The sequence below is a fragment of the Ovis aries genome, chromosome 15 (genome assembly GCF_016772045.2).
Source record: "Ovis aries strain OAR_USU_Benz2616 breed Rambouillet chromosome 15, ARS-UI_Ramb_v3.0, whole genome shotgun sequence".
NCBI lineage: Eukaryota > Metazoa > Chordata > Mammalia > Artiodactyla > Bovidae > Ovis > Ovis aries.
The window spans coordinates 28,984,063-28,998,881 of record NC_056068.1 but is presented as its reverse complement, the minus strand read 5'-3'; the positions used below and the strand labels follow the sequence as shown (position 1 = coordinate 28,998,881).

The following is a 14,819-nucleotide window of genomic DNA, read 5'->3' as shown; positions in this document are numbered from 1 at the left end:
GAAGGTGGGAAGCAGGATGGAGTCCAGGGGACGCAGGGGAGGCGGAGCGGGGGAGGAGAGACAGGGACCGGGAAGGAGAACGACTGGGGGACGAAGGAGATGGGGGAGACTGGGGACAGACGAGTGCTCAAGGTAAGGGGATGACGGTCCGGGGGAGCAGTCGAAGGTACTCAGGGCCTTGGAGGAGGAGACCGGCGTGGGGACGGGAGGTGAGGCTCTGGAATGAAAGGGGTCCGGAGGGCTGGCCTGGGGACCCAGCTCTGGACAGAGACTGTAGGCGGGCAGCCGGGGCTGGAGCAAGCGGTGGGACAAGGCGCGAGTGTAGTTTGGGGCTGTGATTTTATCTGTGTGCGGAGTGGAGGTGGGGTGCCTCCGCACGGAGGGCTCCCTGCTGCCCCTCGCCGCTCTCCCCAGGGCCGCCAGGTGGGACAAGGCCTCAGTGTTGGGCCGCCCCGCCCGCCGCTGACGCCGGACAAGCGGCCTTTCTTTGGCCGGGCCGGGAGAAGGGGCCGCTTGTTTGCGCGGTCCGGGAAAGGCGCGGCCCCCAGACACCGCCGGCTCCCCGCGGGCGGCTGCGGGAGGGGGCCGCGCGCGTAGCATTCGTGTGTGCGGACTGAGTGTGTGATGGGCGTGAGCGGCAGGTGGGTGTGTGAACCGCGGGCTGCGTGGGCGCGGGGGCCGCAGGTGTGGATGTGGGCTTCCTGCGAGGGCGGCGGGTGCTTGGCGTGCGTGCGGAGTGGGTAGAGGTCTAGGTGTGTGTTGGGCCCCACACGTGTCACGGCGGAGAGACGGGCGTGTCCGCGTGGCGTGCGCGGTGGGAAGGGTGCGTGGGTAATGCCGGGTGGGGCGCCGAGTGTGTCTGCGCGTGGGATGCCTGACGTGGTGGGGGAGGTTGTGTTTGTGTGTAACCGGCCCGATGAGTCAGTCCCCGGAGCCTCCGGGACCGCTGAGCTAACGGGCCCAGAATGCAGCTCCGCCCCGGCGCCCTGGGTCCCCAGCCGGCCCAGTCTCCGCTCGCGCGCGCCTCGGCGGAAGCGTCCGTGGAAGCCTCGGCAACCCCGCGGCCCCTCCCAGTTCCCCCCCCCGCCCCCGCCCGCGCGCTTCCCCTTCCCCGAGGAGCCCGGATGACCTGGCTCAGCCGGGGTACGGGGGAACTCCGCAAGGGATTCGAATCTGGACTATGCGGGCGTGGCAAGGGCCAGAGACTCACGGCTCCCACGGTTCCCCCTCCAGCCTCCGGGACCCCTAAAGACGCGGCGCCCTGGCAGGGCCCAAGAGGCCCCAGATGTGCCACCCATCCCCTTAACACACCCAGCGGTCCCTTCCGGACAGCACTGCCTCCGAGCCCGACTCCGCATCCCTTTCCTGTCCCATCAAGGCGGCTCAGCCCGGGACGGGAGCTGAGATGCCCCCAGGGGACCCCGCTGTCCTGGCGCAGGGCTCTCAGTCCTTCTGTCGGGGGGAGAAGGGAGATGTGGGGAGCAGGCGGACGAGACCCCACGAGTGTGGCCCAGGCGCCCGCAGGAAAGTCCTGGGACAAGGATCCGCGTTCCCCCCGGGGCGGCGGGCGGCTGTGGGGGGTGGGGGGGTGGGGGCGGAGCGCAAGCGCTCCCTCTGGCGGCGGCGCCGGCAGCGGCTCGGGAGGGCAGGAGCAAGCCGCTCGCGGGAGAGCAGCGGAGCCCGCTCAGCACAAAGACCCCGTGTCCCTACACACTCACCTGCGGCGCCCCTCTTCCCCGACCGGCTTCTTCCGGGATCTTCCAGCCCAGAGCTGGTCTGAGGGCTCTCGCCAGGTCCCCGGGACTTCCTCTTATCCCGTCCCAGCCGCGCAGCGAGCGGGACCCGCAGGCGTAGCGGGAGGGAGCGCCTCTACCTCGAGGGGAGAGGGGCACACCGGGTCTTTCGCCTAGCTCGGCAGCCGCGGCCCCAGGCTTCGAAGGACACTCTTGCTTTTCCCTGGAAGCCCGCTGAGTAGGAGGAGAGCAAGTGGGTCCCGCCTTCCTACCCACCCCCCGCCCCGCTAGTCCCCGCCCCCGTCCCCCCGTCCCGTCCGCCTGGCCAGCCAGAGGAGACGCCCTTGTGGGACTGGAGCCCAAGGTCCCCCCACCCAGCCTTTCCCATAGCAGCACCTCCCCCCACGCCTGCACAGCGCGCGCTTTGTTCATCTCTGCAGCTGGGCTCTCCACCACCACCACCGAGTGCGCACCCCTGGCCCCACTCGCCCTCCCCTCCGGACTCTCCTGGACCACCCTCCACCCCTAGGCCTTAAGGCTCTTCTGAGGGTGTTTTCCCTTTTTTCTCTAGTCCGCCCCCTTCTCTTTTTTTTTCACTTTAGACGCCTGAATCCTCCATCAGCTCCTAGTGAACTTCATGGTCGCAGCCGTACAACATATTCTTAACATCTCCGAATATCTGCTGAAGGTATCCAGGTCTATCTACCCTCTGTCGCCCCTTCTCCTCATCCTACTCCAAGCCCCTCCGCCAGGATGAGCTGTAAATGGAGTTAATAACCGTCCAGATAGGGGCGTTTCTAAAGATACGTATAAAAAAGGCATGGTAAAATGCCACGCAAACTGTAGAGCATAGGAAGACCGAATGGAATTATCATCTTGCCCCCGTGTCACTCCACCCCCACCACAACGCCCGGGATTACAGTTGGGAGGCAAACTGGTGCTCAAACTGGTTGAGCACAGCATCCTGTAGCAGTTTGGGTCTCCGTAGGAGTAAGGGTTTAATAAGGAAGAAGTGGGTGGGGAGGACCTGAAAATCTTAGAGAAGCCTGGCAACTGACCCTGGGAGAAAGTCATTCTCCTTTTCAACCACCACCCGAAATCCAAGCTGACAGCCGATCCTTACCTTGTAAAGCCAGCTCTTGCCCCAGGAGACTGATGGAGGAGGACTTAGGGATATGAACTCAGCTAGACTGGAGCTTTTAAACCTGCACTGGAGGGACCCCTGAGACTCTTCCTTCCTGAAGGATAGGAAGCAGAAAGCCCCCAAGGCTGTGACATTCCAGTGAGCAGAGGACAGCAGAAAATAATTTGTCCTCTTTGGGTGGACAAATCTTGTTCTGACTCAGTGCTTTTACTGTGCACCCTCCCTGTTTAACCCAGGAACAGCAGGAGGCTGAACTGCAGGAACCTTTGGTCACTCATTGACAGGGCCAGCACTAGCAGGGGACCCTCCCCACGGCCCGCTGGAGGCTGGAACCAACGGGACTAGAAGCAGGAAGGGGTGGTTGGCTCTTTGCAGCTACCTGCTATAGCTAACAGAGGTCAAACTATCAGGCTTCAGCATGTGCCACGGGTATCAGGAAGCCCCAGGATCTTTCCGGGGGTGGGGGAGCAGTGTTGAGAGTGGAAGGCTCTTATTCTTTCTTCATACTGTTTGAGGATCATAAAAGCATTTTAACTCTGACCATCTTTCATGAAGCAGATCACAACAGTAATTTTCAGGCTATTCTGTTAAATAAAAAGAAAAGGAAACAAACCCCAAACTTGTTGTATCTTATGTGCCAAGACCCAGCATTTGAGGGAAGAGGCTCAGATTGGGGTGCCTCACAGACTTTTCACTTAACTGTGCTCCATAAATCCAACTCTTCCTTACTGTCTTGGTCAGGAGGAATTTGGGGGAATAATCAAGCCTGCCACGGAGGCAGCTGATGCTAAAGCAGGGGGTGAAATATCACCCAACTGCTGTCCCCCCAGCCCAGCAGTCCGCTGAGCCCATGACAAACGCTCTGTGCAGTGTGTCCTTGCTCCTGCTGTGTTGGGGCCCTGGGTTCCCACAGTTAGAGCACTCAGGGGACTTCAGACCTACCATCACCCCCACCACCCCCACCCCGCTGCACATCTGGAGCCCATCAAAAAGACTCAGTGCTCTCGCAGAGTTACGCAAGAGGTCGAGCAGCTGGAAGCTCAGAAAGGGGGAGGAAGAGAGAAGAAAGCAGAAAACAGCTTTCCAACCATGCTTCAGACTTTCCGAGGTGGAAGCAGGGGGAGAGGGCAAAGGCTGGGTGTGGAAGGAAGAGTGGATTTTTGAAGGCCCTCTGCACTTGGTTATGAATGTCAGGAGTGGATTTCCACACCCACCCTGTCCTAGCCACAGCACATTTCCCAGCTGTCCCTCCTCTCAAATTGTACTCCCTCCAGCCTCAGAAAGAGGTGATTAGTGCTCATTACAGCAAGCAGTCCCTGTGGATACACACCCTACCCCAGGAAGCTATCCCCTTTGGCGTCTCTGGATCCTGAACTCAGGCATCATTAGTGTAGGTGTGGCACCAATGATGCCAAGTAACTAACTCCTCACTGCATCCAACTTGGGGAGAAACTTCAAACCTTTCTTCAGTCGCTGAAAAGAGCAGAAGCTCTCTTGTCAGCCTGTTTTTGAAATTATGCAATCCACATTTCTATTCACAGTTAAGATACTTCCAAGCTGAGTGGAAATTTTGCGTAGGATGGAAGACTAGACTTGTCTACTTTCTGTGGCTCTGGACCTTCCTATGAGCAGAAATGAACAAGGATTCATTCCGGCAAAAAATGGGAAACAAGACATATTTCCATTTCTCTCAGGGCTTTGAATTTGTAACACTTCTTTCCCAAACAGCACATCAACCTGATCACAGAATTACACCTATGGGAACTTCCCATAACCCCTGCCCTATGAACAGCAAGGCAAAAAACTTTCCTTTCTGGCCTGTGGGGGTAGGGGATAGGGGAGTGGCCTAAGCAAGCTTCTAAAAACTGCCTGGTTGCTTGACCTCTTGTGTTTAGAGGGGACAACAGCTCAGTTTGGAAAAGTAGTCTAAACTTCCTAAAGACTTGTCTCCTCATCAATCACTAACTCCCTAGGGTGAGAGGTGAAACTGACTCTTGTAGAGATGTTGTCTGCTCTTGGGTTAGGAGCAGTACACAGCAGCCAACCTACTTGTGGATTTTCCAGGAGTTTCAGAGCAGCTCTACAGCTTCAGGTATATTTACCAAACAGGGCAAAAAGATGGAATGGCGAGAAAGGATGGTTGCAATGAGTTGTGCATAATACAGGGGAGTCAATTCTACATTTTTGCTTCCTTAATTCCTTTAAAACCTACCAGACCAAAGCCCTCACCCTTAAGAGACCCACACTGAGTATCCCTGGTTGCAGTTGATGTGTGTCTGCTTTAGCAAGAAAGCTACACTTTTAAGGAGGTACAGCTGTTGCTTCCAGCTCAGTTTCAACCTTCTTGAGGATGGGGACTTTCTATTTCCCTCTCTTCCTCCAATGAGCCCTGCAGATATAAACTTTTTTTTTTTTTTGATCTTAGCTCACCAACCAGGGATCAAACCTGCAGCCCCTGCAGTGGAAGGGCAGTCTTAACCACGGACTGCCAAAAAAGTCCCATATAACTTTTTAAAAAGCTATTCTGTATCGACTCTGGAAATCTCTGAGAGGCTACCTAGTGTGTATGATGTTAACTGAGGGCAATGTTTCCCGAAGCAGTGCATGGGCTGATTGATTTGGGGTTTGATACTGAGTAGACCAATGACAGACCATTTCTTAAAAGGAACTCACTTCCCTCCCTACCTCCTCTATGTGGAATTAATTAACCCAGAGCAGGAACCACAAACCTCCTACATCAAACAGAATGCTCAGTCAGATCTAATTATTTTGTTAGTCTCCCTCTCAAGCAGCCAACAAAAAGTCCACTTGACACCATGGAGGTATCAGCTGCCAGAGGGTGTGGTGTGGGTTTGGTGTGCTTCATTTCACTGGGTTAACGTTACAGCCTCAGGGAGCCAAGCTACACTTTAGCGACATTAGACAAGATACTTGCTAGCTCTAAGGAAAAAATATTCAAAATCTTTCCTCTCACTATTAAAATAAAAACTTATTCATTCCAGAAACTTATTATTCATCAGAGATTTGCCTTCCAATTTGGTGACATTCAATAGTTTTTAAATTTAAATAGGGAGTAAGGAAGCAGCCTGTTCTGAGGCATTTTCCAAGGCATTCATCACTCATCACTTACTCCTTACCACTGTTTGTCTAATGGAGAAGAGGATGCACCAAAATATCACCACCTATGGTTACTCCTTCAAGATGAAGCTTCATTTCTCTGATTCTACAACTGCCCTGACAACATGAGGATCAAAAGCCCATAGTGCCATCAAATTCAAAAGCTACACTGTCAGGAGTACATGTGTATGTGTTCTCAAATGTAGAAAAGTACACAAGGAGGTACAATACTTGTTACAGGGAGAAAAGGTAATGAATACTCTTAGAGATTATTTCCTCTTAAAAGAAACATATCATTAATTTTTAATCTTAGATCCCATTACATCATTCTGAATCAGCAAGAATACACCAAAGTATGAGGGTCAACAGTCTAAAAAACATTCATTTTATAATACTTTATTTGATTAAAGAATCTGTCTTCTTTGTGTACACTGGAATGTTATATTCCCTATGTATTTTACAGGGTTACAAAATGTCTCTCATTTTAAATATTACCCCAAAAGTAATTTCAGAAAAAAAAAGTTTTTGTGAAACTAAATCTCACTTTTAAAAAATCATATGGACAAGCAACTCTCCAACAAAACTGAATTAATAAGATTCCTTGTCTACATAACTACATGACAGATTTCTTGTCCCAGTCCCCTTCCTCAAAAAACCTTATGTGGAAACCAAGCTAGAGATAAGGATTCTTCCCTGATGCGATTAAGGGGAAGGGAAAGGCCAGCAATTTCTTTGGCAAACAATTCCATCCATGGCCATCTGTGTGTGCCTGCTTTGCTTGCAGTACAGTACACTCTTTGCAGGGAAGGCCAAATGTTGTTCAGAGTGGGAGTGGTACTCTCCAACCAGCTGAAAGTGCAGGAGGTCGTCTACTGTCATGTCTCTTCCTCCGCCTGTGGCTGCAGCCTGGCAACAACTCTACCAATCCCCAGGGCAACAATGGGTTAAAAGCAAAGGCTAGGCTGGCTGATGCAGTCTTCTCCACTGAAGAAATAATGGATGAGGGGGGCGCTGAGAAACAACCACTACACGATGATCCTCATCAGAAAAGACGTACGGGAGAAAAAGGAAGGGTTTCAGAGATGGGAAGGACAGGCTGCTGAAAAAAATGTTGAGGAGGCTAGAAAGGAGTATTATCAGCAATTCCTATATAGCAATATAATCAGCTGCATCTTGAAAAGCTAAAGACCCGGTGGTGAGACTGGAGTCTCCCTGACAGTTTAGGGCCCACGGGATTGGCACAAAGACTCCCTGAGGGTTCAGCCTCCAAAATCATAACCTTATTTCAGACGGAAAGGAAAAAACTGATGACATTTAGAGAACATTCAGGAAGAGGGAGGTGGTGAATCTCAGGAATGTGAATGGATTACAAAGACCACAAGCGATCATGTATTAGCTGAAGCACCCAAAATGTGGAGGATCGAAGGCTGGGTGGCACCAGCAGCAAACATGATCACCTGCGGTGTGAAATCCACAACTGGACAGGACCATTCTCCTCCCGGACACCTTGAAGTTGGGGGGCTATGCCATCTGAAAGCTGTTTCTCAGCTGTCTTTATTATCGACACAATAGGATTCATAGTAGTGTTCTAAAGCAGAGTGACAAGCCTGAAAGGAAAACAGCTTGGCAAAGGAATGGAGGGATGAATAGATATAGGAAAACAACATAAGACAACCTTATCTTTTAATGTGTAGACCTCATACCTCTCAAGCAGTTCACTTGTACAGTCCAAAAATCGAGGTTGGATTAGATCAACCTGTTAAGGGAGTACCAAATACAATGCCTATATGCAGATGATCCCAGGGCTTGACTGGATATACAAAAGAAAAAAACTGAAGGTAAAGAAGTGTGAAAGATTAAAATCTTCCGCAGAGAATACTTTTTAAAAACAAAGTATGAAATATAATATATTTAAGGATTCAAATAAAAGAACAACTTAGGCAAAGAGAGAGAATGTTTAACTGGGGGCATTCTCTGGAGAGCTTGCTTTCCTGCTGGCCAGTAAATGTGCCAAAGAAATCAGCAGCCTTTCCCTTTATGGTGTGTCATTGCTTTGCCAAAGAACGTCTCTGTGACACTGAAACACTGAGGGTGAGTTGAGGGTCCTTGCGCTCAGAGAATCGTGCACTGTGTTTGAAAAAAAAAGGGTCTCCAATGGCTTGTGGGTTTGGAAAAAACTCTTCAGCCACTGTTGGCTTCTTCTTTATTTGAAAATTTTCCTTTTCGGTTCCTTCTTCTTGGTATTACAGAATTTCATACTTATCCACTAGGAAAGTGGTCTCTGTGGAAAACCTTACAGGGCTGTTTCCATCTACCTGGGTCACTTTGGTAACCTAGGAAAACAAACAAGGAGTAAGGTAAAGCAGAAGAACAGCGGGGCTTCAAGGTGCTGGCTAAATTCTCAGTACAGAACAGATTAAATTCACTAAAGCAACATTAAAAGTTTAACTCAGAAAGTTCAATTCACAACTGTAGCTCACAGCATCACTCTTCCCCATCAACATAATTAATCTGTTCTTTGACAGAAAAGATAACTCTTGGGATAACAAGTAGAATGGTATTAAGTAAAAGGTCCAGAGCAAGCGGCCACTGCCCAGGCCCTGCCCTATAAAACCCATTAGGTCACAGACATTCTATAAGGATGACCAATTAACATTCTGACCCAAAAGGCAATATTCAACATTACTTGTTAAAAGTGCTCTCAAAGTCTCTCTAAGCTACTCTATCATACTTATTTTCTAGATATGGCTGGGTTGTTCCAATGAGATTTCTTTTTACTACTAATAATAAACATCCAGTTTAATGAATTATCTGTAACAATGGTGCCTGTAATGGCACCAACACAAAACTTGAAGCACTGACTCACATTTTCTAATGAAGTTCTGATGGAGCAATTTATACTGTCCTGTTCTTCAAATGGTCCCTAACAGGAAAATGTCTCGGGTTCAACAATGTGCTCCAATACTGATGGGGTTGAGCCAATAACTGAGTGGGGGCAGGGGAGAGAGAAAACTGACAGGAAATTATAACTTCCTAAGCACTTAGAGGAGAGACAGAGACCATCTGGAAAGGTAAGAGTGCAAATCAACAAGTCAGAGGGGAAGATGACAATATAAACTCAGTGCTTGTAATGCAATTTCAAAAACTAGAAAAACAAGGAGTTAAAAATAATGACCTAAACAGTTTACAGGGAATTCCCTGGCAGTCCTGTGGTTAGGATTTGGCACTTTCACTGCCATGGGCCTGGGTTCAATCCCTGGTTGAGAAACTAAGATCATGTAAGCCATGTGGTACAGCCTAAACAAACAAATAAGGAACAGTTCACAGATTTCCACTGTTTTGTTCACCTAAAGGACAGAGTTTACAGCAGAAATGGCTTATAATGGTCCATATTAATGATGGGAAGCAGTCTTTGGGTTTAAATCAAGTGACAATACTACAAAAGGGATTATAAGTCATGTGCTGAATGCTTTGGTAAATGGATTCTAAGATACATGAGATTATTGAAAACACAGGCAACTAAGAGATATGACTCCTGCACAACCCATAATACTTTTATACATAGTCACATTCAATTTCTTTATCTGATCTAGAGAAAAAAACCTGAAATAAAGCAGGTGAAGAATTTGACCAAGACTGTGGCTCAGCATTAAAGAATCTGCCTGTAATACAGGAGACTAGGGTTTGATCCCTGGGTCGGGAAGATCCCGTGGAGGAGGGCATGGCAACCCACTCCAGTATTCTTGCCTGGAGAATCCCATGGACAGAGGAGCCTGGTTGGCTACAGTCCAAAGGGCTGCAAAGAGTCGAACATGACTGGAGCAACTGAGCACACACGCAATACAATGAGACAGCAATGGAATCCATGGGGGACATCATTTTTTCTGATTTTCTGCTCTGTCTATGAAGTCATTTTGCCTATTAAACATCTGTTCTACCACCTTCCCCGTGTAAGATTTCTATTAAAAGGGAATACCTGTATGTTACAGTAATTTTTTTTGGAGATGAAGGAGACTTGAACAGGGAAGAAGTCATTGGGCTGCCCAGCAATGCTGAACTCAAGGCTGCCACTCTTATTTTTGGCATCAATCACGGGCAGGCACCACTCCAGGGTATTTCGTCGACTGTCATGTCGATACTCGCCATCAATCTCACCAATCACTGGAGCGCCAACACCAGATCTGCCACAAGAAACACCCATGTCAAGTTAGTTGTCCAGAGTTAGAAAAACTCTGCCAAGGAAAACCAGCCCCAAATATGATTATGCTTCTCAAATTCTTCCTGCTTTTATACAGTCCTAGAAAAAATTAGACTCCCTAATAACCTCAAGGACCCTTACACTGGCTAAGGGTTTCACTCATCCCTTCTGTAGGTCCAGATATATACAACCGTAAGTAATTGGCACACAGTCATGAGGTGTTCCAACTTATGGACTAGATCTGGAGCTGGCAGGGGACTGAGACTGACAAATGTGTGAAGTGGGATATATTTCAAAAAATCCTGCACTGATGCTTTGCTGCACTGTCAAGAAGCAATTTTAATATAGTGTTGTTCTCTTTATAGATGCCAATGGGGGGAAAAACAGGTTGATAATAACAGTGGGGGAGAACTTAAAATGCCTATGGTTATTTAGAATGGAAATGAATTTGGACCTCTGAGAATGTTTTCAAAAGATTTCAGAATGTTTCAAAACTTACTGTAGTTGATGCCAGTGGGTTTATTTGATTTACAATCCAGGAAATCAACTTTTATTTGGCAAGTGAAAGAACAACTGCCCCTGGGCAAACGTGAGCATGATGGGAAAGAGAGATACACAGTTGTCCTAAATCTGCAGGAGAACCAGGGCTAGTGAGGATGTATTTCACACCCGCACACATGGCTGACATGCAGTGTCACCTACTCCTACACATTCTAAATTTACCACCTTTTAATTCACCAGTGACATCCAATGTTTGCATTAGGGCTTGGTAAATAAGGGAGACCAGAAAAACTTTGATAAAGGGTGAGATAACACAATTAACTCTTTTATGGTCCCAGCTGTATATATGTTTCTTCCCTTTCCCCTTGTTCCCATTCTGGTTCTGAGCTCTAATTTGATCAGTTCTAGACAAAAGGGTAAAGTGCTGTCCAAGGGTCTCTTCTGGAGACTGTTGCAAAATTGAACTAAGACACAGGAAACCACCATAACCACAATTATAGGGTAGATGGAGAGGCCTAAAACTTGTGGCATCCTAAAAATAGTCTAGCAAAATAAATCTTGACAAAATAAAACCCACACCTGTCACCAACGCCCAAGTCTCAGGATGGTTCAAGGCAGACATCTATTGTTCTGAAGTAACAACCAAGCTGTGAAGAATTAAGATGATTAGCCCATTAAAGGGGACACTGGTAATAAATCATGTTTTAAAAAATGGAAATAAGAGTGACTAAAACCAGACCTGGCCATGTCAGGACCTGAATCAAACTATAAATTAATTTAATTTTAATTCAAATTAATTTAAAATTAATTTGAATAAACCTGCATATTAAATTAAAACTGTTTTCTCTGTAATAATAACTGAGCAATTTAATAGTAAAAACACACTAAGAATATACTTACTAGGTATTCATTATTAAGCCCTGTATTTAATCATGGGGATGCTGAGAGGCAAAGGAGAGGAGCAGGGATTCAATGGTGAAATAATAGTAGTTCAGTCACTAGAAATGCTAGTGAGGAGATAAAAGTTTTCTAGGTGATCCTAGAAAGTATGCCATTTAAGCATACATCAAAACTTACTGGAACTAAACTTCTGGGGGTGATGGATTTTTGTTATTTTAATTGTGATCAGGTTTCACAGGTGCATATAGGTCAAAACTTATCCAATTGTACAATTTAAACATACGTAGTTTATTGCATGTCAACCATACCTCAATGAAGTTGTCAGAAAATTTCCTGAAACTAATGCAAATATCTTGTTTCACCAAGAATAGCACCCTGAAATCACTCTCATCTTTAGCTGGTAACTTAGCAAAGACCGTGAAAAAAGAATTCAGTCTGACAGACTCAATTTCTTATTTAAGAGTTGCAAAACAGAACAGAGAACTGGCTCCTCCTTCTGGAAACCTTCATTACTACAGGAACAAACTGAAGACCAACATCTGAAAACACAGCTTTAGAACTACAACCAGCTTTGTATGTTTGGCTTTAAAGTCAGTAATATGCACTCCTTCAAAAGTATACAGTTGGATACATTTTGACATTACACTGTAATGTAAGCACATTACAATCAAGTCACAGAATATCTCCATCATCTCCAAAGCTTCCTTGTGCTCCTCTGCAGTCAAATGCCTGATTTCTGTCCCAAGGGTATTACCTTTTCAGAATGTCTTATACATGGAATCATACAGTTAGTATGCAGTCTTTTGCACCAGGCTTCTTTCACAACTGGCCTTTGTATCTTATATATCTTAGCATGGACAGTCAGCTAAGTGTTGCCTCCAAAACTGAGTTCTAAAAGACTAGTTCTATAAGCTCACTATAGAAAAAGTGATTATATGGGGAACTTACGGGAGTGGAATGGTGATAATCACATCATTCAGTTCTAAATTATCTTCTTGTAGCTCATATTCTATGTTGACATCACAACCATTTCCACTTTCTGAGGGCCAGCAATTAACTGAAGACAAAAGCAAAGCAAGTATACTAGAACATTAGGAAAAGAATGAAGCAAAGTTAAGACTGCAAATCAAAACCGATACCAGCAAGCCTTAAAACATTCTAATGTAAACTACTAGAAACAATGGTTTCAAAATTAAAGATATTAAAAATTAAATCTAATCATTAAAATACAGTCCATTTTAAAAGGTCACTTTGCCAAAAAGAATTATGGCAATAAGGATAAGAGTGCACAAGTCAGGGCTATTTCTAATTTTCAGTGCAGACTAGCTTAGTAGGACTGGCCAGAGGCACCTACTTGTCAGTGGAATAAAAGATTCCTCTGTGGTCTGTAGTCTCCACTTTAGCACCCCTACATCACTGTTGACTGGAAATGACTTCTCTGGATTCTTCAAACCAATTAGAGATTCTGCAGTGAAAAGTTTTTTATCCACATTTGGATGTGTCTGAAATGAGAAAGGAAAGAAAATTTCTGAGGTTCAGACATGACAAGACAGGAAATAAATTCCTTTTGGTCTTACATGGCCCATAATCTAAACATCTAAAATAGGGTGCGTAAAAAAATTTCAATTATTTTTTATTTTGAAGAAAGATTTCCCTTCTTCAAAGACTGTGTTTTAAAAAATGTTGATTGCACTGGGTCTTCATTGTGGTGAGCAGGCTTAGCAACCCCACATCATATGGGATCTTAGTTCCCCCACCAGGGATTGAACCCACAAACCCTGCATTGGAAGGTGGAATCTTAACTACTGAACCACCAGGGAGGTCCCTGAAAGACTTTTAAAGGTTTAAGACATTTTAAAAATAGCAATAATGTAATTTTTACTCTAAACCATTTTGTTTGTAAGTAACAAGTTAGTAATTTTGTAACTAAAAAAGTTAAAAGACCATCAGCCAAGTCCTTTACAAAAATACTTTAGGGGGAGCAGCCTCAAGGTGAGGCCAAGCTGGCCAAATAGAAGAGAAGGGTCAAAGTTTGATCCGCCATCTTTGTCACACAGTAGTCCTCATCTTACACTAACGAAGGAGAGGGAAAAGCTCTGTGCAAAGTTTACTTGCAATTTTGTGTAGAGAGCTAAAGTTGTTCAAACTCAGGCCAAATAAGATGGACCAATCTTTTTTAAAGAAGTCATATTAGGGGAAAAAAGGAAAAAGAAGAAACTTTTGCATTGATGACTATATACACTTTACGAGCCAGCAATGCTACTGTCAAATAATATAAGCACTACTTCCAAAAGACAATTGTGTGTTGGTTATGCTTTTCAACTGTGGTGTTGGAAAAGACTCTTGAGAGTCCCTTGAACTGCAAGAAGATCCAACCAGTCATTCCTAAAGGAAATTAGTCCTGAATATTCATTGGAAGGACTGATGCTGAAACTCCAATACTTTGGCCACCTGATGCGAAGAAGTGATTCATTTGAAAAGACCCTGATGCTGGGAAAGACTGAAGGCAGGAGGAGAAGGGGATGACAGAGGGTGAGATGGTTGGATGGCATCATTGACTTTATGGACATGAGTTTGGGCAAGTTCAGGGAGTTGGTGATGAACAGGGAAGCCTGGCATGCTGCAGTCCATGGAGTCCCAAAGAATTGAACATGACTGAGCTGAACTGAACTGAACTATGAGGCAGGGAAAAAAGTAGACAAAATCATCTTCTTCTCTGAAAAGGCCTGGTTCTTGTGACAAGAGATGTAAGATCAACTATCTAAATAAAATATAACAATCTTCCTTGGTGGTCCAGTGGTTAAGACTCCCCACTTCTAATGAAGAGTAGGTGGGTTTGATACCTGGTCAGGGAACTAAGATCCCATACTTCACACAGCACAACCAAAAATTTTTAAAAATAAAATAAGACAGGACTTCCTGTGGCTCAATGGTAAAGAATCCACCTGCCAATGCAGGTGACCAATCCCTGATTCGGGAAGATCCCACATGCCACGAAGCAACTAAGCCTGTGAGCTACAACTATTGAGCCTGTGCACCAAAACTATTGAGCCTATTTCCTAGAGCCTGGAAGCTTCAACCACTGAAGCCCATGGACCTAGAGCATGTACTCTGAAACAAAAGAAGCCACTGCAATGAGAAACCTGGACACCACAGCTAGAGAGCAGCCTATGCAGCAACAAAGACTCACCCAAACCATCAATAAATGAAATTTTCGAAAATAAGT

The 14,819-nt window shown here is 46.2% G+C and overlaps 2 protein-coding genes across 15 annotated transcripts in view; both read right to left on the bottom strand.

Annotated features, from left to right (window-relative positions):
• Nucleotides 1–1,954, bottom strand: part of PHLDB1 (pleckstrin homology like domain family B member 1) — a 48,862-nt gene extending 46,908 nt beyond the window's left edge. For all 14 annotated transcript variants that reach the window (XM_027979260.2, XM_042232702.1, XM_027979262.2 and 11 more), the window contains exon 1: nt 1,719–1,954. The gene's annotated coding sequence lies outside the window, so the exon portion shown is untranslated. The remainder of the gene's footprint in view (nt 1–1,718) is intronic.
• A 4,420-nt stretch (nt 1,955–6,374) lies between these two features.
• Nucleotides 6,375–14,819, bottom strand: part of ARCN1 (archain 1) — a 28,919-nt gene continuing 20,474 nt past the window's right edge. Inside the window, exons 7-10 of the mRNA XM_004016078.5 lie at nt 12,948–13,095; nt 12,542–12,650; nt 9,971–10,175; nt 6,375–8,327 (exon numbers count right to left, since the gene is read on the bottom strand). Coding sequence (XP_004016127.1) covers nt 8,238–8,327; nt 9,971–10,175; nt 12,542–12,650; nt 12,948–13,095 — 552 coding nt within the window. The 3' untranslated portion in view covers nt 6,375–8,237. The remainder of the gene's footprint in view (nt 8,328–9,970; nt 10,176–12,541; nt 12,651–12,947; nt 13,096–14,819) is intronic.